Genomic DNA, 26,561 nt, shown 5'->3' with positions numbered 1-26,561 from the left:
GATAGGAAAAACCACATTATAGCTTGAGTATGATTTTTGGTTAGGCTGAACTTCACATTTTTTGCAATGGAATATAGTGCGAATAGCATGGATCAATTTCTCCCTTACTACGCCGTAAAGATCTCCCCTTGATGAATGAGAAGTCCTCAGCCTGTGTAATCAACACGCGCTATTAAGTGCCATAGAACATTTCCATCGCGGAGATTATCAATCCATTCATCTCCTTGAAGTTCACTCGGCGGCGGATCCTCTAAGCCGACAGTACTCATTATTAACATAAGCCCCGGTCGATGTGGGTTGGATTTCCCCGTCATCACATCTACTCACGGTCAATGGCTATTAATTGTTGTAATCGACCTCCTCTTCATCATCATCTCTCGATTCAACACACTTCATTATCTTCCCTTGAATTCGCCGGTGTTAGTATGAAAGGCATTCGGAGTGCCCGCACGGGAACAGAAGGAACCCGGCTCACATCCGTATTGTGGATTGGTGTCCAAACATTCAGTCTTGGTTGAGCGAGATAAAAAAGCCTCACAGACATCAACCTCAGGACTCCTCCACGATGGCCGTCAACTCCGGTTGCAACAAGCAAAACGCCTTTGTATTTACCATATAAGTGAGTTCCATCAATGCTAAGAAGAGGACGGCAATGACGAAACCCCTCAATACAGGGCCCAAATGCCCAAAATACACCGGTGAACCGCCGTTCTCCGCCATCAACGGGGTCCGAAGATACTTCGTAGACAGTCCCCGGATTTTCTCTTTTGAGTGCTTCAAGATAATGAGGTAAGATCTCATACGATTTATCCCAATCCCCGAATATTTTTATCATCGCCTTCCTCCTAGCATTCCAACACTTGTGATATGATACATCCAAGTTGGTGGCTTTATGCACTAAAAGACGGATATCTTTCGGCCTTAGATCAAGATCCTCCCTCAGATGCGGTAAAATCAATCGATATATAAAAGAAGAGGACGCATTCTTGTTATTCATCTCTAATCGAGGATTGCTACAAGTGTGGAGTCCATTGTATGCCGTGATTTTGAATTGCCCACCTACTCTTGAACCCGAGCGTGAATTAAGCTTCCACGGACACCTCGCATTGCCGTCGTGGTGTCCACTATTATCTTCGACATCGTCATCTTTGCGATAGAAACAAACCACATTATAGCTTGTAGTATTATTTTTGGTTGGCCTGAACTTCACATTTTTTGCAATGGAATACGTGCGAATAGCATGGATCAATTTCTCCTTACTCTCGTAAAGATCTCCCTTGATGAATGAGAAGTCCTCGGCCTGTGTATCAACACCGCTATTAGTGCCAATAGGAACACTTTCCATCGCGGAGTTATCAATCCATTCATCTCCTTGAAGTTCATCGGGCGGCGGATCCTCTAAGCCGACATACTCATTATTAACATAAGCCCCGTCGATGTGTTGGTTTTCCCCGTCATCACGATCTATCAAGGTCATGCTATTAATTTGTAATCCCTCCTCTTCATCATCATTCTCGGATTCAACACTTGCATTGTCTTCTTGAATTCCCGTGTTAGTATCGAAAGCATTCGAAGTGCCCACGAACGAAGGACCGCTCATGTATTGTGATTGTGTCCAACATTCATCTTGTTGAGGAGATAAAAAGCCTACAGAATCAACTTCAGGATCCTCCAACATGCGGGAATACATTCCTTCGTAGTTCAACAATTTGCCCAAATCTCTCTGATGTTTTTCAATGAACAATTCAACCGAACGCTTCTCGTCGTGTAAGACATGAATGAGACCCATATCGTAGTCCGAAGATATTTGAATGCCACTTGTTCTGTTCCCCACAACAGGATAATTGCAAACCACACTGAGGTGATACTCACGTGAGTTAGTTAATGTAAGTTTGTGTAATTCATTAACCAACTCATCGAAAGTACACGATTTTGTTATGAACAACGGTCTCGTCGTTCCTCCTTCATATACGGGCATATTATTCTCGAGGTAATTAATCTTCCCATCATAAGAACAGAGAATTACAATTCGATCGTTCATCGTTACCTCTGAAGAGTGAAAAATTCAATATCAATATTACACGAAAAGCCAAATAAATATTGATTGTTACTAATTTTTACATTTAGGTAGTAACTCTAATTTCCACATTAATTGATAATTTCACCTCTAAATACGCAAAATTATTTAATACGTCTTCACAAAATTCGTAAATAATTCACAATTAAATTATAAAATCTAATTTATGTCATACATATGTAAAAATACTAAAATCTAAATTTTTTCTTCAACAAAATCTAAATAATTCACTAATTAAATATCTAATACTCTAATACAATAATTTTCGAAATATTATTGATAATTTACCCCTCTGAATTTCACAAAATTATTTGATAAATTACACACTAATTCTTCACCAAATTTTCACAAATAATATTTGATTAATTATCACCATTGATAATTTTCCCTCTTTTTTCACATTATTCGATAATTTTCCCTCTAAATTTTCCATTTATTTGATTAATTTCTCCCATCTACTTTTCACTATTTCTTCATAAAATTCATAAAAAATTCATAATCTTAAATTTTATTATAAAATCTATGATTCTTACATGTAATTCACAATCAAAATAGTGGGAGACCAAGTATACAACAATTAGATGAGTTATTAGCTTTTTTTGAAATAATTTACCTGTTTTTTCTGCAAAAAAAAACAGACTGAGATCTGAAGGGAGGCGGCGGTCGGAGGCGGCGGCGCCGGCGGCGGTCGGAAGCTGGGGCACCGGTGGGAGTTGGAGGCTGGGGCGGCGGCGGTCGGAGGCTGGGGTAGCGATGGCACTGCGAAGGCGGCGTTTGGGAACGAAGTTGAAAGTTTAGGGTTTGTGGGCTGGGGTCGGGTAGGTCACACGCGCTTAAATAGGTGGCAGCAAACTCCACGGGAGTTCAACTCCCGTGGAGTTGCAGTGCCAATTTTCCAGAGATCGATTCTCTGGAAAACTGGCACTGCAACTTCACGGGAGTTGAACTCCCGTGAAGTTGCAGTCACAATTTGCCAGAGACTCGATTCTCTGGAATTGCTGACTGTAACTCCACGGGAGTTCAACTCCCGTGGAGTTTTAAGCAGAAATTACGCTTCACGGGAGTTGAACTCCCGTGAAGTTTAATTTCTCCATAAACTTCACGGGAGTTGAACTCCCGTGATGTTTCGGAGATTTTTTTACAAAAACCGACCTGTTTTCAGCGCTGGGCTGAAAACAGGTCGGTTTTTGCAATTATTTTGAAAAGGGGTCGGTTTTTGCAATTAAATGTGTAAAAGGGTTGTTTTTGAAAATTTGTCGTTAATCTTTTTAGATACAACGTTTATTGGTTAATTAAATAATTTAATAACTCCTAGTCCACTGAGAAAGAAATCGAACGAGGCCAAATGGCGAATATCCATATATATTAATTAATAATATAACTATTAATTAATCAAAACATAAAATCTGTAGTTAGTCCAAATCATCTGATAACCACAATGAAGCATGTCGACATGATGAGATCATAGCGTATATATGCATATTTAGTTAGATACCGGTACGGCGTTGCTATGCATCTTGCACGACCAATATGATCATCTCACGTATCAGAAACTTTAAAAATATTTTTAATGAGTTACGTATGAGCTTGCGCAAGTCTATTTTATGTATGATCAATTTGATATTAACGAAGCTTTACGTAGAAATGGAAAATGATAGAGGCACATCCCCAACCACAACCTCAACCACACCCCCTTTCTCATTTGTTACAATGCATCAGGCCTCACATGAGATTTTAAAATTTTAAAATCACATGTGGGACCCGGTGTACTATAGCAAATGAGAGAGGGGTGTGATTAAGGTTATGGCTGGGGGTATGCCCCTAGTGCCATCCCGTAGAAATATAGCAACATGACAACAAAAGTACAGATCGCAAAATATCAATCTCTATCCGACGTCAAATTCAGATTCTTCATTCTTGACAGCTTTTAGACGAAAAAAGATGTTTTCGAGACCAAAACAATCATATAATAACTAAGAAAAGATTCAGTAACTATCAGTAGATTCTCTAGCTGTTTCATTCTTTGTCCAGAGTTCATACGATAATCAAGTATTTGCCCGTACCATGATGGTACTAGTATTGAGCTTTAGCAAAAGAAAAATATACAAGAGAGCTTAAGATGAAGTGTTTTAGGACCAACTTAAAGAGTACCATATGAGATCAATATTTCAACCTGAACAAATTTAGAATCACCATTCTGGAAACCTCAGACTTTAAAGTAGACCATAAACTGACAACAAACACAGCAGCTACAAATTTCAGAGTTACCATCGAGGTCAAAAAGTCATACTTAGCCACACATTACCGAATATCTCAAAACATGTGACAAAGTTCACAAGGAAGGAAATCTTCATGTTGCATGTTATCTCTATTACATCAGACATCAACTCGTACAACTCCCCTCAAGCATCTCGAAAAGTTACACTGGAGATGAACGGTCAATCATACTCAAGTTCATCGGTTGTCACAGGCCTTTTCAGGGGGATGATGGATTTCTTCTCTACGTCCTGAGACAATGCTTTCCTCATATCTACAAATGATGGGGAGTACAACAGTGACAAAACGCAACATCAGTAATTTTCCAAAAGTGGCTCCAAGATATAATGTAGAAAAGTCGTAATTTGGTGGAAGCAATGACTCACCCAAGCCATCTTCTTCCCCAGAGTAATAGCGCAACACCCGTCGATATATTACATATCCCAGCTGTTCAACAAGTTCAAATCAGGAGAATTTTTATATTATAGAAAACTACAATTGCCTGCATGTAGGGAAGTATATACCTCCTATCACATATAAAAAGTCGAAAAGAAAAAGGTGAAATATCCAGGCTTATCCTAAAAAAAAGGTTTTGTTATATGGATCTCTATAATATCAAGGGGAAAAAGACTCTTAACTACCTATGTCTTTGTCTTACCAAAGATGGAAGAATCACACAAACATAACAAAGTGTCGGTAGATTTTCTAAGTTTTGATGCCAAAAAGGAAATATTTCAGAGTCACAAAGGAAATTATTTGCTCAAAAGTGCACTGTTCAGAAAGATTTAGCATTAACAAGAGCTCTTTGGTGATAACACAATGCATTCACTAATAACCTTGAATCTTTCTCATTATTTTGACTTTTCCAGAAGGTTGAATGTCTAAGTCAGTTCACAAATGGCATACCTTTTCATACATTTTGATGGCCGGCATATTGGATGCCCTGACAAAGAGATCTACAAAGTAAGCCTTATCCCTGCCACCAGCAATATTTAAGGGCATAAGACTTTGTCATAGATTAGAAAAGTAGCAGACATATAACCAAACATCGGATCCAAGGAGGGAAAAAACTGAACTAATATGCAAATCGGATTGCAATAAGCAGAATTTTCACCAGAAAGGAAGACATCCTTGCATATCTTAGCATAGTCTCATGGATTGGTGAGAATAAGTGCAACTGAAACGGAAACACAAGCACAAAAATTGCAATGACAATAGTAGAAACAGCATATGCTTTATAATTTAACCTTTTGAACATCTAGCTTTATGTGGTTAAAAATGAATGTTCACGAAGGCTTTATTGTGCAACCAAATGTCATATCAGAAAAAATTAGTGGACAGATTAGTCCTACCAAGGAATTGATTTTACCATTCTGTGCTCATTTCCAAGTATAAAAGAATCGCCTCAGTTTAAGAACTCAAGCAAACCCTTTGTTGAAATGCTCGAACATAAGATGCAATGACACCAATTTCCAAGCATCAACACAGCATGCTAGTTTAATGATAACTAAAAACAGCCTTTTTTAAAAAGCCGAAACAAGACACAATAACTCAGAAATATTCTTCAAAACACCTTGCAAAGTTCTCAAAATATTTACTGAACAAATATACAGGACCCATGTTGTGGGCAAAAAATGCCTATGTGAAGCCTTCTGAACATGGCTCCATAAATTCCACTCATTTTTTTGGGAAGAAGGATTGGATGATACAGTCAATAACAGTTTTATTCTGTAGGCCAAAAGTTTCTCAAATGATACATTTTCTTGAACCTCTTTCTTGAAGGAGGAAATTATGAGTCCAATCTAAGGTTAGTTTTTTAGTAAAACCTTGTTCACCTAGAAACATGCATAATGACGAATCATACATTCATACTGTGTCGGCATCCTCATATAAATTTGCGAACAGAAGCACAAAGAAAGGACACAAGACATTGATGGGAACATGTACAATGAAAACATCCTGTTGAGAAAACATGAACATCTTTGGAGATTGATCTTCCTTTCATAACAGCTGTCAGATCATCTGTGCAATGATTATGCTAACCTTCACTGGACTTGCTACCACAAATTTGAGTCCAAGCAAACGTAAACGATCATTGCGCTCATATCCTCAGAAAGACTAAGAAATACATGCAGTATTTTACAATTTCTGTTATTTGGAACTTCATTCAACTTAGATCGACAAATAATAAATAAAAGAAGGAATTAAATTTAATCGAGTAATCAATACCCTGAACTTTCACTTGAAGAATAACTCAAAAAAATTCCTCCCGCCGTGATACAGGAGTAATTGAAATGAATTTAATTTTGAGGTATCAAAGCCAAGAAAGTGTATGCCGGAAGCTAAAAGTACAATCAAAAGGTAACATTCAATTATACTATGGGAATTTGCACAGAACAGCAATCTTGTTCTATTTTCTTTTCATGTAGTTTTAAGATTGTGTCTGTGAGGAGTCATCAGGTTGAGATAGTTACATTTTGTCACTGATATCCTCCAGCATGTGCATAAGTTTCTTGGCTAACTGCTGCCTTCGATACTCTGAAGCTACTGTTACTGCAGTAACATGCCCATGCCAAGATTCACCTTGCCCTTCAACTTTTCCCATAACTGCAACAAAAAGTCGCCAGAAAATTACCTGATCCATTTACTATAAATTCAAACTCCAGTTTCGAGGAGGAAAAAAATGCATAGGAAGCACACATGGCACATTATGTTACATAATGATATTTTATTTAATGTACACAACTCAAAAAGAAACAACTAAAAGACACCAATGACCTCATAAGCAAAAGGGAGAAAATAAAACAATAAAAATTCAAACTCTAGTTCTAAGGAGAAAAAAACGCATCGAAAGAACACATGATACATTATGTTATAGAATCACATATTTTCTTGAAAGAGAAATAACCTAGAATGTAGCAGAAATAACTCATATAGAAACAACAAAAGGCTCAAATCACCTCACACACAAGGGAGAAAGAGAAAACAATAAATGCTACAGTAATCTGACACTCACAGTATACATCAAAGAATAATTTATACTTTTATATTTATACTACAATTTGTTTGGAGGATGGGGTTTCTCCAACTAAATTAGACCTCTTCTCAAATCTGTATTGGGCTTTCATTTCTGTACATCAGTAACCAAGGAGTTTTATACAATTGATTCACAAAAAAGGTTTGGAATCAAAAATTAGAGAAACAAAAAATAAAAAAAAAACAAATAAATGAGTTTCAACCCTGAAAGCTTACACCAGTCTTAAATGCCCTGTGCAAAATCATATATTGGTAGACATGAAGGGGGGAAAACAATTTATTACTGCTATTAGTTTCATCATAAAGTTAAACCTAACTAATGTCACTTTCCACTCATTAACCAATATATTGTAGACCAAAGTTGCTTCGGATGAACCTACAAGAACATAGGCTGTTTTACATGCACTGCTCTTTCTTTCTTTCTTCTTCTTCTTATTATTTTGACAACATTTTCAGAGCACAGGAGCTACCTCATAATTTCAAAAAATAAGTACCGAAACTATAAACCTTTAGTTAAACCTAACTAATGTCACTTTCCACTCATTAACCAATATATTGTAGACCAAAGTTGCTTCGGATGAACCTACAAGAACATAGGCTGTTTTACATGCACTGCTCTTTCTTTCTTTCTTCTTCTTCTTATTATTTTGACAACATTTTCAGAGCACAGGAGCTACCTCATAATTTCAAAAAATAAGTACCGAAACTATAAACCTTTCTGATGATTGAAAATAGAGGGCTAGTTCTGAGGAAAAAAAATCATCAGAAACATTACCTGCAATTTTCTCTGTCCTAGTGTTGTTGTAATAATTTATGAATGAACAAACTGCTTCCCACAATATCATCCAGGAGGATTTTATTATATGCATTAAAAAGATCATATGGCAAGCCAGAACAAAGAACAGAAAAATGAAAAAGTTATTACCATGCCTCATCATAATATGCCCATTTCTTGCCAGCCTATAACTATCTTTCATGTCTATTGAGATTCATTTATGGATATTGTTTTTCAGTTTTTCTCATCAGCAGCATGTAGAACCAAGAACTGTATGGAACAACAATCATAAATGTTGCTTTTATGCAAGACGATCAAGACCAGTATTTATCATCTCATCATCATGATCTTGCCTTTGAAACAAAAGCCTATAGAAGATTTGAGAAAGTTCTACAATTGAAAATATGAAATCAACCCTCTCTTAACTATCGTGGAATCCTTGGGACGAGAAACTATGGATAAGCGAAGGGCTAGCCATAAAGCTAAAAATTCAAATTCATGAGAAGAGGAATAGAACAAGAAGGAAAATAATATACGGAGAATTCCTTTTAACTTTTAAACATGCATAAGACGAAGACCCAAAAGGAACACACTACCAGGTAACAAAAACAACAACACAACCTTTATTCCGTATTTTTTGGTGTTGGCTACATGAACCTTATTGTTCCATAACTCCATTCAGTTCTGTTAAAGGCTATCTCCTCTTTAACCATCCCAATTTCATGTAATCAACATATCTTAAGTATTTATATTTCTTGTGAGAGATAAAAATCAAATGGTGTACTTCATAATTCACACAGAGCAAAATCTTCACTTTGTCCGAGATCTGTTAGGTCCATGTCCTACATTAGTAGTTGTAAAGGAATTTTAGTAACCTCATTAAAGTGTTCCATTCTTGATGGTGGCAATTGATTTTAGAGCCATTTATTTTGGGGAGTGGAGTAATACCTCGGCCGTCTCAGTTACCTACTTTGGAACAGATTGTTAAAGTCAACTACATATTAAACAAGTACATCACTAATCCCCATTAGCGAATCGTGTTAACTGTCTTACAAGTGCCACCACGAGAGAGAGAGAGAGAGAGAGAGGCACCCTGCGAACTCTCATCTTGCAATGGTAAAATGACGGTAGTCTATATTTCTAACCAGTCCACTGGTGGGACCTACATATCAACGAGAACCCAGTTTTCTTTCGCCCATTGAGTATATCTTAGGTTTGGCGTGACATGAGGCACAGATGATATCCTTTAGAGATCATAAGTTGCAATCCTCAAGAGGTAAACAACAAGAAAGTATTACCAAGAAAAGGGAACACAGTGATAGACATTTTTATTATTATCAGAATTCATAATCTCAGTGTTTCGCAACAAGGGTCAGCTCAAATTAACTCTTATATATCCAATCCTCAATCATTCTGGCAGCCTTGAAGAGTATGATAATCAGTTCAAGTAACTTCAATCAATTGGAAATTGGAGAAGATTGAACGTGAGTTAAAGCGTTAAACTCGAAGTAGAAAATGGCAACCTTAATCAAAGCCTGTTTGTTCAAGTGTCCTTGTATACCGCAATCATCAAAAGCTGATGATTGAAAATAGAGGGCTAGTTCTGAGGAAAAAAAATCATCAGAAACATTACCTGCAATTTTCTCTGTCCTAGTGTTGTTGTAATAATTTATGAATGAACAAACTGCTTCCCACAATATCATCCAGGAGGATTTTATTATATGCATTAAAAAGATCATATGGCAAGCCAGAACAAAGAACAGAAAAATGAAAAAGTTATTACCATGCCTCATCATAATATGCCCATTTCTTGCCAGCCTATAACTATCTTTCATGTCTATTGAGATTCATTTATGGATATTGTTTTTCAGTTTTTCTCATCAGCAGCATGTAGAACCAAGAACTGTATGGAACAACAATCATAAATGTTGCTTTTATGCAAGACGATCAAGACCAGTATTTATCATCTCATCATCATGATCTTGCCTTTGAAACAAAAGCCTATAGAAGATTTGAGAAAGTTCTACAATTGAAAATATGAAATCAACCCTCTCTTAACTATCGTGGAATCCTTGGGACGAGAAACTATGGATAAGCGAAGGGCTAGCCATAAAGCTAAAAATTCAAATTCATGAGAAGAGGAATAGAACAAGAAGGAAAATAATATACGGAGAATTCCTTTTAACTTTTAAACATGCATAAGACGAAGACCCAAAAGGAACACACTACCAGGTAACAAAAACAACAACACAACCTTTATTCCGTATTTTTTGGTGTTGGCTACATGAACCTTATTGTTCCATAACTCCATTCAGTTCTGTTAAAGGCTATCTCCTCTTTAACCATCCCAATTTCATGTAATCAACATATCTTAAGTATTTATATTTCTTGTGAGAGATAAAAATCAAATGGTGTACTTCATAATTCACACAGAGCAAAATCTTCACTTTGTCCGAGATCTGTTAGGTCCATGTCCTACATTAGTAGTTGTAAAGGAATTTTAGTAACCTCATTAAAGTGTTCCATTCTTGATGGTGGCAATTGATTTTAGAGCCATTTATTTTGGGGAGTGGAGTAATACCTCGGCCGTCTCAGTTACCTACTTTGGAACAGATTGTTAAAGTCAACTACATATTAAACAAGTACATCACTAATCCCCATTAGCGAATCGTGTTAACTGTCTTACAAGTGCCACCACGAGAGAGAGAGAGAGAGAGAGAGGCACCCTGCGAACTCTCATCTTGCAATGGTAAAATGACGGTAGTCTATATTTCTAACCAGTCCACTGGTGGGACCTACATATCAACGAGAACCCAGTTTTCTTTCGCCCATTGAGTATATCTTAGGTTTGGCGTGACATGAGGCACAGATGATATCCTTTAGAGATCATAAGTTGCAATCCTCAAGAGGTAAACAACAAGAAAGTATTACCAAGAAAAGGGAACACAGTGATAGACATTTTTATTATTATCAGAATTCATAATCTCAGTGTTTCGCAACAAGGGTCAGCTCAAATTAACTCTTATATATCCAATCCTCAATCATTTTCTTCCCCCAGAATACCCAATTTAAGACTCATCTTAGTACAACAAATTACAATTAAAACACAGTGGATGAGGGGGGCTTACTGTAACCCATGATTTTGTTGCCAGGGCCCTCGGCAACGTGGAAGTAATCAGGCCAACGAGCCAAATAAGTCATGTAGAAGGACATATTGAACTGCGTAATAACGAAATCAAGAACCAGAGAAAATGAGAAATTTTTTCTTTTTTCTTTTTGGGAAAAATGAACGAATAAATAAATAAAGTAAGGGACGACGAAAAGGGGGAGATTACAGTTTCAGTTAGATGGTCGAGATTGACGTTAGCGAAGCGGAGGAGATCGTTGCAGCAGAATCTGCGGATCGTCGTCATCCTTCTTCGTCTTCCTCTTCCTCTTCCTCCTCCTCTTTTTCGCTTTGCTCCGCCTTCACACGAGGGGAAATTTTTTAAAATAGGCTGATTTTGCTAAATATTTAGCAAAATCCACCATTTTTGCTAAATATTTAGCAAAATCGACCTTTTCTTGGCCAACAAGCTAAAAAAGGTCAATTTTAAAAAACGTCCAGCTGAAAACATACGGGAGTACTATTTCTGTATGTTTTCAAGAGCACTAATCATTGATTAGTGCTCCCAGAAAACATACGAGACTAGTAGTCCCGTATCATTCCAGAAAACATACGAGACTAGTAGTCCCAGAAAACATACGAGACTCGTAGTACCGTACATAAAACAGAGACTTTTGGCCCAGATCTACGGGACTGCTAGTCCCGTAGAAAAGTCGACTATTTAAACAGATGTGCCCTAAATTGGGCACAACCGCTATTCCCAAACCCGTCTCACTCCCGATCTCACTCTCAATCTCTCTTCTCTCTCCCAAACCCATTGAATTCCCTCCCAAACCCATTGAACTCTCTCCCAAACCCATCTCACTCCCTCTCAAACCCATTGAACTCTCTCCCAAACCCGATTGCCACACCCAAACCCAATCTCCGTCTCTCCCAAACCCGTTCTCTCTCTCCTAAATCCAACTCACTCCCTCCTCCCTCAAATCCGACGCCGTCTATTATCTCCGACACCGACGCCGTCTACACTCTCCAACGCCGACGAGATCCGAAAAATTTCATCAATGTAACAATTTCATATTTTTTCATAAATTTCTCAATTTTGCTTAGTTAATATTGTATATCTAGAGGTATATCTAGAGGAAATAATTAATTATGATCATTAATTTGTAAAATATCTAATTTGTATACGTCAAATTTTAATTCTTCAGTTAAAATGGCGAATGGAATTCCGAAATTTTAATTCTTCAGTTAAAATGGCGAATGGAATTCCGATTATTTGCTTATTCAATGGAAAATTGAGTGTTGGAATGAATAATTTGCCTATATATGATGGTGGAATTCCGATTATTTGCTTATTCAATGGAAAATTGAGTGTTGGAATGAATAATTTGCCTATATATGACGGAGGCTCTAGAAAAATGTTCACGTTGTCTAGAAATTATAATTTCGATGGAATGATGGAGCAAATATACAGAGTTACCAGAATTAATCATGCCAAAAATGTCATTAAGATCTTCTGTAATTGTCCAATAAATGAAAACAGAACAATTGCTGTAGAGATCACCACTAATGAAGAATTGAATGACATGATACAACTTGAGGATAAACAAATCGTAATTGAGTTGTTTATTGAAAATATTCTAAAGTCTGGGGTTGTTGAAGTTTCATATGCTCACGGAGAGTTCTCTCGCATGCTTGAAAGTCAAATCTCGTTATCTCAAAGTACCTTGCACTTAAAAATGACTCAGGTGCAATGTCAAGTGACATGTTTCACAATGCATCGGGTCATGTTTCAATTGATTTACCGGTTGGTGGTTCTATAATAGAAGATGACGAATATGTAGATGCTGATGATGATAGTGAAGATGTTGAGTCCGAGGAGGAACGTCTTGATAGTATGCAGTTTGCAATTTGAGAGAACAATGATGACGCAAGTTGGATGAATGAATATTGCGTGAACAACGATTATGTAGAGTCTGAAGAACCGTTGCCCGAAGAGTTTAAAAATGACGAGTGGATAAATAACTCACAAGCTAAGTTAGTTGAGCCTGGTCCTAATTTCGATCGACCCGAGGATATCACTTTCAAAAAAGGAGATCTATTCGAGAATAAGGAAAGCTTAATTTTTGTTATACATGAATGGGCAATTAGGAACCGGGTCAAATTCAAGCCGGTAAAATCCAATACAACTAGTTACCATGTAAAGTGTTACTTCAATGAGAAATGTTAAGCCGCTTATACAAGTGCTGCATACGATAGAAATTTAAAATGTTCATGGAAGCTTAATGCAGGTGTTAGGAAAAAATCTAACGGGTAATTTATGATCTCAAGTTATTACGGACTTCATACATGTTGCAATCCGACTGTCGCTAATGATTATAAGACAACAACTTCCACTTATATCATGAAGCTAATTATGCCCTAAGTTAGGTGGGAATTTGATCTTACTCCAGGATAGATAATTATAACGGTTCGTGCTATGAAAGGCATAACTATATCCAAGTTTAAAGTATATGATGCACAGAGGAAGATGTTGACTAAAATCTTTGGAGATTGGGAAGAATCTTATCAAAACTTCCACATTATCTTGCAGCAATTAAGATGAAAAATCCGGGTACTGAATATGAGATAGTGTCTAAGGAGATCGCGCCAGAAATGGAGAGGTTCATCCGGGTATTTTGGGCATTTGGCCCGCTATCAAAGGGTTTTCTTTTTGTTGTTCGCTCTTAAGCATCGATGGAACACATGTATATGGCAAATCCAAAGGAGTGCTCTTGGTTATGACCGGTGTAGATGCAAACCGTGGGCTATTTTCAATAGCTTTCTCAGTTGTGGAGGTGGAGGATACATCGAGTTGGAAGTGGTTTTTTCAGTGTATTTACAAATACATTCCGACTGTTCAAAGTCCAAGAGTTATTACCTTTATTTCTGACTGAATGAAAGGAATTCCACGAGCCTTGCATGAGGGGTGGAGTGCACCACATCATCACTGTTATTGCTTGCAGCATATAAGATCTAATTTTAAGAGAAAACATGGAGAGGTCAATTTACAAAATTTACTGTGACAAGCTGGGTGTGCCACTGACTCATTTGTATATGAGCATTGTAGAGAGAAAATTAAATCCCTATCAGTTGAAGCACACAATTGGATTGAACAAAACTTGAAGTTGTAATACGAAGATCGATGGGATTATGTAAAGATAGTGGAGTGCGTTATTGTATGATGACGACTAATTACTCTGAAAGTTTTAATGGTGTGCTTAAGGGTGCCTGTGCTGTACCAATTAGTGCCTTAGTTGCAAGGACGTTTTATAGATTAAACGCATACTTTAATAAGAGATGGGGTGATGGTGCAAATTGGATGAGTAAGTACACTACAAAAAATAAGCATTCCAAGTGAATTGATGAGGAATGTGCATTCCCATTCAAGTGAGAATCAAATTAGTTATGTAATTTTCAATTACACCCCTATTGATAACAAAAATAAATCTAAAAATCTTGTCTTATTGAGCGACATAACCAGATTAATAACATGGATATGTATGAACAATTGATTAAGATGTTTTTTCCTTAGGCTTGCATATATAGGGAAATGGATTCTAGGATAGAAGCACGAAATATTGCCTATTTTTATGAAGTTTGTTTTTAAAAATAAAATTGTTTAGTTATTATCATTAATGATAATTTTTATCTTTTTAAAAATCTATGTTGTTGTAAGGGCATTATTAGAAAATAAGATTTTATTCTCACTTGTGAACTAATTGTTATGGTAATTCGCATCTAAAGATAAAAATATCGAGAAACTGTCTTCAAAGGCCCGAGAGAGCTATGACCCAAGCCAGCTTAGCGGCCTAAAGCCCAGCCAAGAACAAATCTATTAACCCATCGAGCGACGAGTTATCTTTACCGACGCAAAGCGCGGGAGTAGTCGACCCTTCATAATCAAGACGACTCCTCAAGAGTCTGCCCACCTCATAATCGAGACAACTCCTCAAATAGTCGGCTCAGCCATCTACTCGGTTGTCTACTCGGCCAGAGGCTCACTCGACTGTCTGATCGGCAAGTCATGGGGACGATTCAAAAAACCGACCCGTCTCTACTAAGGGGATAAGATCCAACTAAGCTCCCTTCAGATATACATCAATCAACACTACAGTATTGATCGATCCCATCAAGATCTCAACTCTGACAAATCTCATGCATACATAGCTTTCTCTGGCTCACAAGTTACTTCTCAGATATTACTAAGATATCCTCTCATGTGCTCGAATGACCTCCCTTCCAGTCACTATCTGACATATGTAGAAGGAAGAATGACTAAGCAGCCAGCTTATCTTGCGTCATGCCTCATCTGTCAAATCTGGGACATAGTAGAGACATCCTCTTCTGTGCTCGAATAACTTCCCTTCCAGTCGTAAGCCGACATCTGTAAAGCGAAGGATGACTCAGCAGCCTGTCCGCTCACTTCCCAACCGCCCTCATGTGCATAGTCAGAGCCAAGGATCCGTGTCTTAAAGGCGATTGACTATAAAAGGAGAGAAGCAGGGTAAGAAAAAGGAGGCTGGACCTTCATTAAACTCCGGGGATCATTTCTCCCTCTTGATCTATTTTTTCTTTTTACTAATAACTCAAAGAGACTACCCCCTACAAGGACCTTAATTGCCCCGGGACTCTCCCAAAAACCCCACTCAAGCTCACAAGTTGACTTGACCGTCGGAGGTACCATTGGGAAACAAGCCCCGCCCTTTTACGGTTCTTGCGTGTGCAGGTCGTCCGTCAGTACCGAGCTCTAGGAATCAGACATAAAGTCAGAGGAGGAGTTGGTCACATCTCTCACCCTCTCACTCTTCGTCATTAGTGTGAAGATCTGAGCTGCATCCATCAGCGGATAGCTCTCATTGGTTGTGTGATATCGAACATCAACAGTTTAGTGCTTATCGTGGGGCCTACTTTCTTCTCTGAGAAAACATACCCAATTATGAGAAAGGACCTGATCTTATTCATTCTTGAAGAAGCATTACTAGAATCGCACCAATCAAGCTAAACAAAGTCTGGAATTGTATCATTCAAACTAAGGAGGATTAGCCTAGGCTATGAGGAGCAAACACAGGCGTAGCCCTCAAGGGCTTCAACAGCTTTCTAGGGGGTATTTGCCAAGCAAGCCATCCACCAGAAGATGGACCCGCTACCAGAACCCCGAGAGCCCTCCTATAGAAGACACACCATTATGATGCTTGTCTGGCTTGAAAATGAAGCACAGGCTTCTTATCGAGGCTTCTTATCGCCGCCACAGATGAACTCCACCTCCTGGATAGCCAAGGAGCTTAGAGTTGGATCACAAAATAGAACCCCGCCTCCAACAAGAATTATGATCAGATCCAATATTGCTTAAGCTCCCATCGGCGATAGCTCATTCGAGCTCAGGAGCAGCGATAAAGTCTGTGGCAGGCTCCTCAGACCATCACCACCTTTAGAGGAGAGTTCCTACTTGCTAAGGATGAGATTGCGGGAAAAACTCAGAGGGCCACCTGATAATTAGTTCCTTAGAAAATCCAGCCTTGCCCCTCGGCAGAAGTTCGAACCACCAAAGCCAAAGCAAGCACTGATGGTCGAAGCATGCGACTCGCACTCTCCCTACAAGAAGGTTCCTCCATTCACAGGATGGTCTAGTCGTTGCTATTCCTGGAATCCCCAAGGGGAAACTATGATCCCATTAAATTTTAGGGAACAAAGCACCGACGTCTGAGGTTTCACCAACAAGATGCCCCCATCACAAAAATTGCCTAGCCCCTTCCTATTAAAACACCAGCCTCCGAAGGCTCAATCAATAGGACACTGGCCATACAGGGCAACCAACGATGGTGAAGCAAGATCTGTTGAAAATCGACACATCCACCGTCAGCCTGCAAAGACCTTAACAAAGACTTAAGTTCAGAAAGGTCCTGGCCGATGAGATGGAAAATATGTCGACAACTCAGCGATGTCTAAAGCTAAACAACTCGCCCTCAAAAGAGAGGGCAACCTCCCACTCTGGATATTCAAACGACTAGAGACTTAGTGTCCTAAGTCACACAACAACGAAGATGGCAAATAAAGCTACGACTCGCCCTCGTCAAAACAGGAATGTTCAAAGACGACAAGAAACAACCAGGAAGTTCCGTTTCGACGGCCTTGTCCCTTGCAAAAGGCGATCTTCAAAATACATATGAGCAGAGAACAAGAATTCGACGCCATTCGGACGTTAAATATTGATAAGTTGCGCTCCATGATGTACAAATTTCAACAATCAATGAAAGTAAAGAAAGAAAAAAAACACCAAAGACCTAGCCAACTCTTAACGGTTCTAGGCATTCGGCTTCCGAGTCGGATTTGAAAGACATTGGCTCCTCATCAGGATAAGCCCAAGGAACAACGACTTCTCAGTTGATAACCAAGCCCTTGGCTCCTCATCAAGATAAACCCAAGGCACAACGACTTCTCAGTCGAATATCAAGATCTTAGCTCCTTATCAGGATAAGCCCAAGGCACAACGACTTCTCAGTCGAATATCAATACCTTAGCTTCTCATCAGGATAAGCCCAAGGTACAAAGACTCCTCAGTCGGCAACAAAGCCCTCGGCTCCTTATTAGGGTAAGCCTAAGGCATAATTGGTGGTCGATTTCTCCGGCTCTTATCGACCATCATGGTCAAGACCTTAGCTCCTCATCAGGATAAGCCCAAGGCACAATGACTTCTCAGTCGACAACCAAGCCCTTAGCTCCTCATCAGGATAAGCCCAAGGCACAACGACTTTTTAGTCGAATAACAAGACCTTGGCTCCTCATTAGGATAAGCCCAAGGCACAACGACTTCTCAGTCAGCAACAAGCCCTTAGCTCCTTATCAGGGTAAGCCCAAGGAACAACTGGTGGTCGATTCCTCCGGCTCTCATCAACCATCATGACCAAGCCCTTGGCTCCTCATCAGAATAAGCCCAAGGCACAATGACTTCTCAGTCAGTAAGAAAGCCCTTGGCTCCTTATCAGGGTAAGCCCAAGGTGATCGATTCCTTCGGCTCTCATCGACCATCACGGTCAAGACCTCGGCTCCTCATCAGGATAAGCCTAAGATACAATGACTTCTCGGTCGGTAACAAGACATTAGATTCTCATTAAGATAAGCCCAAGGCACAACGACTTCTTAGTTGAATATTAAGCCCTTAGCTCCTCATCAGTATAAGCTTAAGGCATAACGACTTCTCAGTCGGCAACTAAGCCCTTGGCTCCTTATCAGGATAAGCCCAAGGCACAACGTCTCCTTAGTCGGATTCAAAGCCCTTGGTAACTTATCAGGAATAAACCCAAGGCATAACCCTTTGGTCGACTCCCACAGTCGCCTCTCAGCCTTGGGGGAAATATGAAGACCTTGGTGCAAAACCTACGGGTTATCGTCTAATCAAAATGGGGCTTGAAAAGCCTGATGAATGTTGTTGCTTGACATTTCCTTCAGACTTCCCTCGCTAGCGTAACCGTCAGGGCCAGGAGAAGACTCATCTGCGCCATCCACCTCATTGCCCGAAGCAAGAGGCCCTTTACCGGGTCGACAAGACGGTCCAGGTCTCGGGGAAGATTCCCTAGCAAACCCTGCATCCATAAAGTCGGCCAAGTCCCTTCTCCTATCCCTCACCCCACCAGAAGAGGGAGCAACCTCAATCATGAGGAGCCTCCTGTTAGAATCCCCCCTTTTTGATCTCTTTCGAGACTCCCCAGCAGAGCCTTCTCTCTCGACCTCGAGCCTCTATTACATACCTCCACTGGCGGAGGAATAAGAGAGCTCACCCTGACCGCAAAGCCAGTTGAAGACAAGATCATGGACATGTCCTCCACCAAGTCCTCCACGATCGAAGGTCCGGCATAAGAACAGATCTTCTTCAGGGCCTCCTTCTCCAGACCACTAAGAGCAACTGGCCTTATGGCCTCCATGTTTGCCTCCAGCCAGGTCGAGCGGTCAAAGATGTCATCGGCTCCATAAGCCCACACAAAAGTACTCCCTCCAATCCTCCTCCAGCTCCAGAAGATCCAAGGAGAGCTTGAAACTATCAGCAATACAATAAAAATAGCGCGGGTCCCTTTCAGTCGATCCCACACTCAACAAGTGACCTAGCACTTTCATGCTGGGTCGTAATCTTGTTGGCCTTCTTATTTTGATGATGTTTAACAAACAATTTACTTCTAATGTTATTTGCCTAGTGTTTGTATAATTTTATTTATTGTAGACAAACAACATGTTGGAGGATGAATGGAATTACGCTTCAACGATCATATCCAATGGAGGTTGGCGGAATTGTGGAGTGAAGCCTATGCAATTCAAATTGAAGATCCAAGTTCTAGCTTCATCCGCAAGTGTACCAAGTTGAGCTACATCGAAGATCAATCAAGCTTGGGTAACATTTAGTTTAGGTTTTCTATTATGTGTGTTAAGTAGTTTAAGCTCAATCATATATACACACACATTATATTGGTTTCCTTGTATATATATAGTTATATATATATATATCACAAGTTTTGGTTTTCATATATATATATACAGTATATATTATATATATATATATATATATATATATAATATATATATATATATATATATATATATTATATACTATTATATATATATATATATATATATATACATATAGTTTATACATATACATATTTAGTTTTGGTATATAATATACATATGTTTTTATACATATTATAATATTTATATATATACATATTTTAGTCCTTAGGAGTTCTGCAGTGTTTTTGGTCTACTTGTATTATGTAGTCATACATATACATTATACATCATATGTTTCATATATTATATATATATATATATATATATTAATATATATATATATATATATATATATATTATTATATATATATATATATGGACCAACTATATATATATACTATAATATTAATATATATATATATATATATAATATATTATAATATATTATATAGATATATATTAGTTATAGTTATATATATACATATTTTAGTTTTTGGTTTCTATGTATATGTAGTCATACATATACAGATATGTTTATATATATATAGTTATATATATATACATACATAGTTTTAAGTTTTCATGCTTATAAATATGAGACTACATATTTATTATTGTGTTTTGGTTTAACTATATAGACATGAAACAAATTTACATTCATATATATAATCATATGTTTCATACTCTATTTTGTTTAAGAATATATTGCATAGAAAATACAATTTTGAGAAAATATTGTATTCTTGTTTATGGACTTAACAATCATGATATACATCTTTTATTAAGTCTATAAGAACGTTTGAAAATATTTCAAAGTTGTATTTATGTTAAAACATCAAATTTCATGTATATCAACCTTTCATGTTTTGAACTAGTTTTGTAAAATAATGAGTTTTCACTATTGAGAAGTGCAATTCCAAAAATTCTTTTTGTAACATGTTAATTAACATGTTTATAAACTATTCCCCAAATTTTACAATTTTTGGAATTTATTTGATATTTTTAAACATGATTTAAAGTTAAGTTTTTCTGTGCATTTCAGGTTTGTGCACTTATAAGTCGACTCATAAGTCGACTCATGAGTCGACTCATAAGTTGACTTATGAAGTGCTGTCCAGTTGTGTTCTTTTTGTCTGCTGAGTCAACTCATATAAGTCGACTCATAAGTCGACTTATTAGAGAGCCGTTGCACAGTAACGACTAGTTTTCTGTTTTGTTTGTTTATGGGTTTTTGGTCTTTTTCTTGGGGTTTTTGCTAAAGTTTTGAATGGGTATAAATACCCCTCTTGCTCTCATCTTTCATATTAACTAATGAAATATTTTAAACAAGTTTAAAAGAGTTTTAAACAAGGGTTTAAGTTTGTTTAATGTTTGTTTAGAAGCTTTTAAGCAATTGAGGGTTTGAGTTTGTGAAATCAATTCTACAAGAGCTTGAGGAGATCATCTATTGGAGTTTGAGCATTCAACTATTCTCCCTCTATCTCTTGATCTATTGAGAATTTTTCTAAACTCTATCTCTATCTCTTTTATATATTTGATTATCATTGTTATTAAGCTAGAATTTTATTGAGTTTAGTTTTGATTTATTTTATCTCTTTGTACACACACAACCATTAAGTTTATTGTATTTGCATACATTGTGTAATTGGGTTGTGAGTTTGTGTGACTTAGAGAGTGAGCTTATAATTCGTTCTCATCCATTGTAGAGAACAAACACTTTGTATTTGTACTTAAATTGTGAGGTTCACCTTGTAATACACTAGTACACCAAGAGGAGTGTGTGGTGAGAGACGGGGTCGTCCCAAGAGGAGTGGGGTAGATGGTAATGCCTAGAGATAGGTTGTAATTCTTAACACTTGAGGGAGACACGGGCTAGAGATCAATACTTGAGGTGGTAGTTAGTGTAGTTACATTGTGAGTGTGGATTGTAAAGTTTTCGGTTAGCTAAAAAACCGTATTGTGAGGTGTAAACGCTTTTTGGGTAAGCGTAGAAAATCCGGTGTGATAGTGGAGATCTCCTCGAGGTGAGGAGTGGGGACGTAGGTCGTGGGGACCGAAGCTCGTGAACATATCGTTTGTTTGTGATTGCATTGGCGCACTTATTTTTTATGTTCATATCTTATATCGCCTTTGTATATTGCTCATTGTTTATATAATCCACTATCTAGTTTAGTTTGTTTATCCTTGAGTGTTTTGTATATCCTTACATATATCTCATAGTATAGCTTATTGCTAGGATATAGCCCTTTGTTCATATTGCATATTCTTGCTCATAATTAGTTGTATACCTATCTTGCAAGAATATATTTGTTAATAAGTTTTAATTGACATTTAAATTGGATTAGATTAGCATAAACCCTATTCACCCCCCTCTAGGGTTCTTTCCTAGTGGCATTAGGGTCTAACAATTGGTATCAGAGCTTGGTGCTCTTTGATTTAAGGTCTAATCCCTTGAGTTAAAGATCCAAGTTATCTTTTTGTGCTAATCTAGTTTTGAGATTTATTATTATCTTGCTTGCATATATAATTATTCCTATTATTATATATACTATATGATTATACACGTAATTATATCATACTATAGTATAATATATACTATATATATATATATATATATAGTATATTATAGGCAATCTTCGGCATGCGAAAGATTTCGCACTTCTAAATAGCTGGACCTAACACGCTGCGAAAAAGGTGGGTCTTTTGCAGTTTCCGCGATCGATAATTGATTTTAACTGGAAGAGGAGTCATTAAAACCTATTCCCACATGACTCCACCACACCCCGCTCTCTGCCCCCCAAAACAAACACTCTCCCTCTCTCTCCCCATTGGCCCTCCGTCTCCTCCCCCTCTTCTCGCCCATTGACCTGGTTGTCTGCCACAGCCGTGGAGCCCCGCGGGGGGCGGGGCCCGCCAGACACGCGGAAAAGACACAGGGACCGGGAGGTGAGCGAAGACGAAGGCAGAGCGGCGGCGAGAAGGCCCGGGCATCCGCCCGCCGCCGCCGACGCCCGGCCCCCCCCGGCGTAGAGTAATGGCGCTCCTCCCTCCTCCTCCCGTCGCCAGAACCGTCGAAGACCGCCTCCTTCCTCTACAGTCTTTCTTCGTTCTTTCCATCTCCGATCCGCAGACCCGCGACCCAGCTCCGCGTGTCCGCCCCCGCCAGGCCCAGCGAACACCCCTACGCAGCTCTGTTTCCGACGCCGGCCCGACACCCAGCGAACACGCCCGCGCGGCAGTGAACACCCCGACCCGAGCTCCGGTTCCGCGACCCGACCCCGCCCCCATGACTCCGCTCCGACACTCCTAGGTGCGTTTTGATTTTTGCTTGGTTTAGGCCTTTTTTGATTGTGGAATTTGATGTTTTAGGGAATTTGAAAATATATAGGATTTGTTGTATGTGAAAGTGAATCGATTTAGGAGAATTTTGATTTTTACTCGTTCAAACAATAGAAGCATCAGCAGGCTGTTGAAATTTCGTTGTTTTTGAAATTTTGATGTTCAGATCCTTTATTTGTTTTAGGGACTTTGATTTATAGCTATTTACTGGATCTTTGAATAACTGTAAAATTATTTTTGAATAACTGTTGTTTCATTGTTTCATTGTTGCTGTTGAAAATCTCGTTCGTTGTTTCATTGTTTCTGTAAAGCTGTTACTTTTTGAATAACTGTTTGTTGTTGATGTTTATTTTTGTAGGTAAAAATTATTATTGACGTTTGTTCTTGATGTCTGATCCAATGGAAACTGAAGATGGTTGCTCCCATGTTGTTGATGAACAAATATCTCAGTTAGATAACTTAGTTGTGCCAATTGTTGATGAACACTTAAAACCAAAACTAGGAATGACTTTCGGCAATTTAGAAGACGCTGAAAAATTCTACAAAAATTACGGAAAGGCCGGAGGTTTTGATATCCATAATAGCACTTCGACGATGTGGTACAATTAGAACTAATTGTAAGGCCTTGATTCGCTTGAAATTAGACAAAAACATTGGCAAATGGAGTGTCTACAAGTTCGTGGAAGAACATAATCATACAATTACTTCGCCGAGTAGAACACATTTTCTAAGGGGAAACCGTGAGGTAACAAGTGCAAAAAAGACATTGATAAAGCAGTTTGGAGAGGTGAACATTCCAACAAACAAGCAAATGGCCTACTTTGAAAACGCTAGCGGAGGTTTTCATAGAGTTGGATGCATTGAGACCGATGTGAGAAATTATGAAAGATATTTGAGAGAGGAGAGGCGCAGTCATGATGCACAAATGATGTTGGATCATTTCAAGTCGGAACAAGAGAAGAATCCTTCATTTTATTATGTTTATGAAGTTGATGAAGAGAAGCGCTTAACTCATTGTTTTTGGGTGGATGGCATTGCTCGAATGAATTATCAACACTTTGGCGATGTTGTCTCCTTCGATGCCACGCATAACACAAATCAATATGGCTTGGTATTTGTGCCGTTTGTAGGAGTAAATCACCATTGCCAAAGTGTTTTTTTAGGATGTGGCTTTATTCCAAACGAAGAGGCAAAGTCTTTTGTATGGTTGTTTAACAAATGGATTGAAGCAATGGGTCATCCTCCTTCGGGCATGATTACAGATCAATGTCTTGGCATATGCAAGGCAATTGAAACAGTTTTTCCAGAAATTCGGCACAGGTTTTGCATTTGGCATATCTTGGACAAAGTCCCGGAGAAGTTGGGTAAATGGGCTTATAGTACAGAATTTATGAAATCTTTCAAAGAAATTATTTGGGACTCCGAGACTGCTAGCTCTTTTGAAGAGAATTGGGTTTTTTGGGCTGGAATGTCTAGCAGTCAAAGAAGTGAAGGGATGAATGCATTGCTAAAAATGCATGTATCAAGGAAGAATTCACTTCATGATTTCGTGACCATCTTTCAGAGGGTCTTGGCGAGACAAAGAGAGGGGGAGCTTAAAGAAGATCATTGCACAGTAGAGAAAAAGCCAAAATTAAAGACTTTATGGTCAATGGAAAAACAAATGGCCCAAATCTACACGAAAAAAATCTTTTATATTTTTCAAGACGAGCTTCAACCTAGCTTAATGTATAACATTGAGCTAGTAAAAGAAAATGAAAGAGAAAGTACTTTCCATTTGAATTTTTGTGGTCATGATGAAAGATTGAGACATATTATATATTGCAAAACAACTAAAATGGTCCGTTGTTCGTGTCTCATGTTTGAATTCAAGGGCATTCCATGCTGACATATCTTGGCATATCTTAAAATTACCAATCATAGTGAGTTACCGGAGCAATATATTCTAAGAAGATGGTGCCGAAATGTCAGAAAAAGGGTTGTTCTTAGAGATGGTAATATTATTGGAGATAATGCCACAATTAATTTTGCTTCTCGTTTTAGTGAACTAAATTGCTTAGCTAATGAAATGGTCGAAGAGGGGCTTTCTTCTAATGACGCATATGAATTAATGCGTGAAATGATGATGGATGCTATTAATAAGGTGCAACGTTTGAAACTCATCAATGATGAAGAAATTGGACAAGATGTGGAAGGACATTATATGAATGCGGAGTGTTCTCAAGATGTAGTTCATGAACCAAGTCAAGCAAGAACAAAAGGAAGGCCTAAAGGGAAGAGGTTAAAGCCATCAAGAGAGATCCGCAAATGCAAGCCGAGGAAATGCAAATTGTGTGGAAAGCGAGGACAAAATCATGATAGCAGAAATTGCCCTCTAAAGTTGTCAAGGTAGTGTATCATTTATGAGAGTAATACTAATGCTATTATTTTTTTAAACTATTTTAAGTTGGTGCAATGATCTTTTAATATATTTTGCTATCATCACTTTTTTGTAGTGATTCAATGGAACAAGATAATATTGATGAAGCCACTGATGATTTAGAGGATTCCTTTGAGGATGGTAATGTGATTTACAAGATAATATTGATGAAGCCATTTTTTAATATAATGTGTTTTTTTAATGTGATGAATGACTTTGTTTTTTAATGTTTGTTAATACAGATGAAGTTCTCACTATTGCGTGAAGTTTCATCAAGGTACGAAAACATTTAGTTTATGAACCGAATTCTTACAGGTCAGTTTCAGCTGAATGGTTGGCACTGTTTACAGGTTTAAAGACATTTGATTCGTTTTGTTTTATAAAGTATCTGTTTATACTGTTGAGTCCTTAAGATTTCATTTTCCTGCTTGCAAATATATATAAGTAGTTTTTTATTTGTAAATGTTATTGTATATATGCAGCTATGGGGCAAATGGGCAGCGGAGATACGCGACCCCAAGAGCATTTGATCACCGCTAAGGCTGCTGCTGTTTCCTACTAAATGTTTGTGATAGTTCTGTAATGTTTGTGATAGTTCTGTAATAGTTTTGATAGTTATCAACTTGGTGTAATGTTTTTTTGCTAGTCATCAGTGGAGAAACAAGAGCATTTGATCATTATAGATGGTTGCTAAATTGGTTGGTTTAATTTGGTACTTGAGTGTGTGATCAAATGCAGCTCCGGTTCCTAAATTGGTTGCTGTTGAGAAACAAGGCACTGTTTGGCAAATTGTTTGCTGCATCATCTACTTTCTGCATCATCTACTTTCTGCATCATTATAGATGGTTGCTAAATTGGTTGGTTTAATTTGGTACTTGAGTGTGTGATCACAAATTTTTTGCTGCTAAATAGATGGTTGCATCATCTGAGAAAATGTTTGCTGCATCATCTACTTTCTGCATCATTTACTTTCTGCACATAAATTCAAATTCCCAATTGACAGAGTGATGCAGTC

The 26,561-nt window shown here is 38.1% G+C and overlaps 2 protein-coding genes across 2 annotated transcripts; one reads left to right on the top strand and one right to left on the bottom strand.

Annotated features, from left to right (window-relative positions):
• LOC109830521 (N-alpha-acetyltransferase 20) lies at nt 4,233-11,637 on the bottom strand. The gene is made up of 6 exons (XM_020397793.1): nt 11,480-11,637; nt 11,273-11,363; nt 6,808-6,940; nt 5,240-5,309; nt 4,720-4,780; nt 4,233-4,607 (listed from the first exon to the last, which is right to left on the bottom strand). The coding sequence occupies exons 1-6, from the start codon at nt 11,555-11,557 to the stop codon at nt 4,516-4,518; spliced, it is 525 nt and encodes a 174-aa protein (XP_020253382.1). The 5' UTR covers nt 11,558-11,637; the 3' UTR covers nt 4,233-4,515.
• Nucleotides 23,527-25,015, top strand: LOC109830938 (protein FAR1-RELATED SEQUENCE 5-like). The gene is made up of 2 exons (XM_020398291.1): nt 23,527-23,692; nt 23,772-25,015. Exons 1-2 carry the CDS (start codon nt 23,527-23,529, stop codon nt 25,013-25,015), a joined length of 1,410 nt encoding a protein of 469 aa, XP_020253880.1.

Source organism: Asparagus officinalis, chromosome 2 (genome assembly GCF_001876935.1).
Source record: "Asparagus officinalis chromosome 2, Aspof.V1, whole genome shotgun sequence".
In the NCBI taxonomy this organism is placed as follows: Eukaryota; Viridiplantae; Streptophyta; class Magnoliopsida; order Asparagales; family Asparagaceae; genus Asparagus; species Asparagus officinalis.
This window is presented reverse-complemented; position numbering and strand designations above follow the sequence as displayed.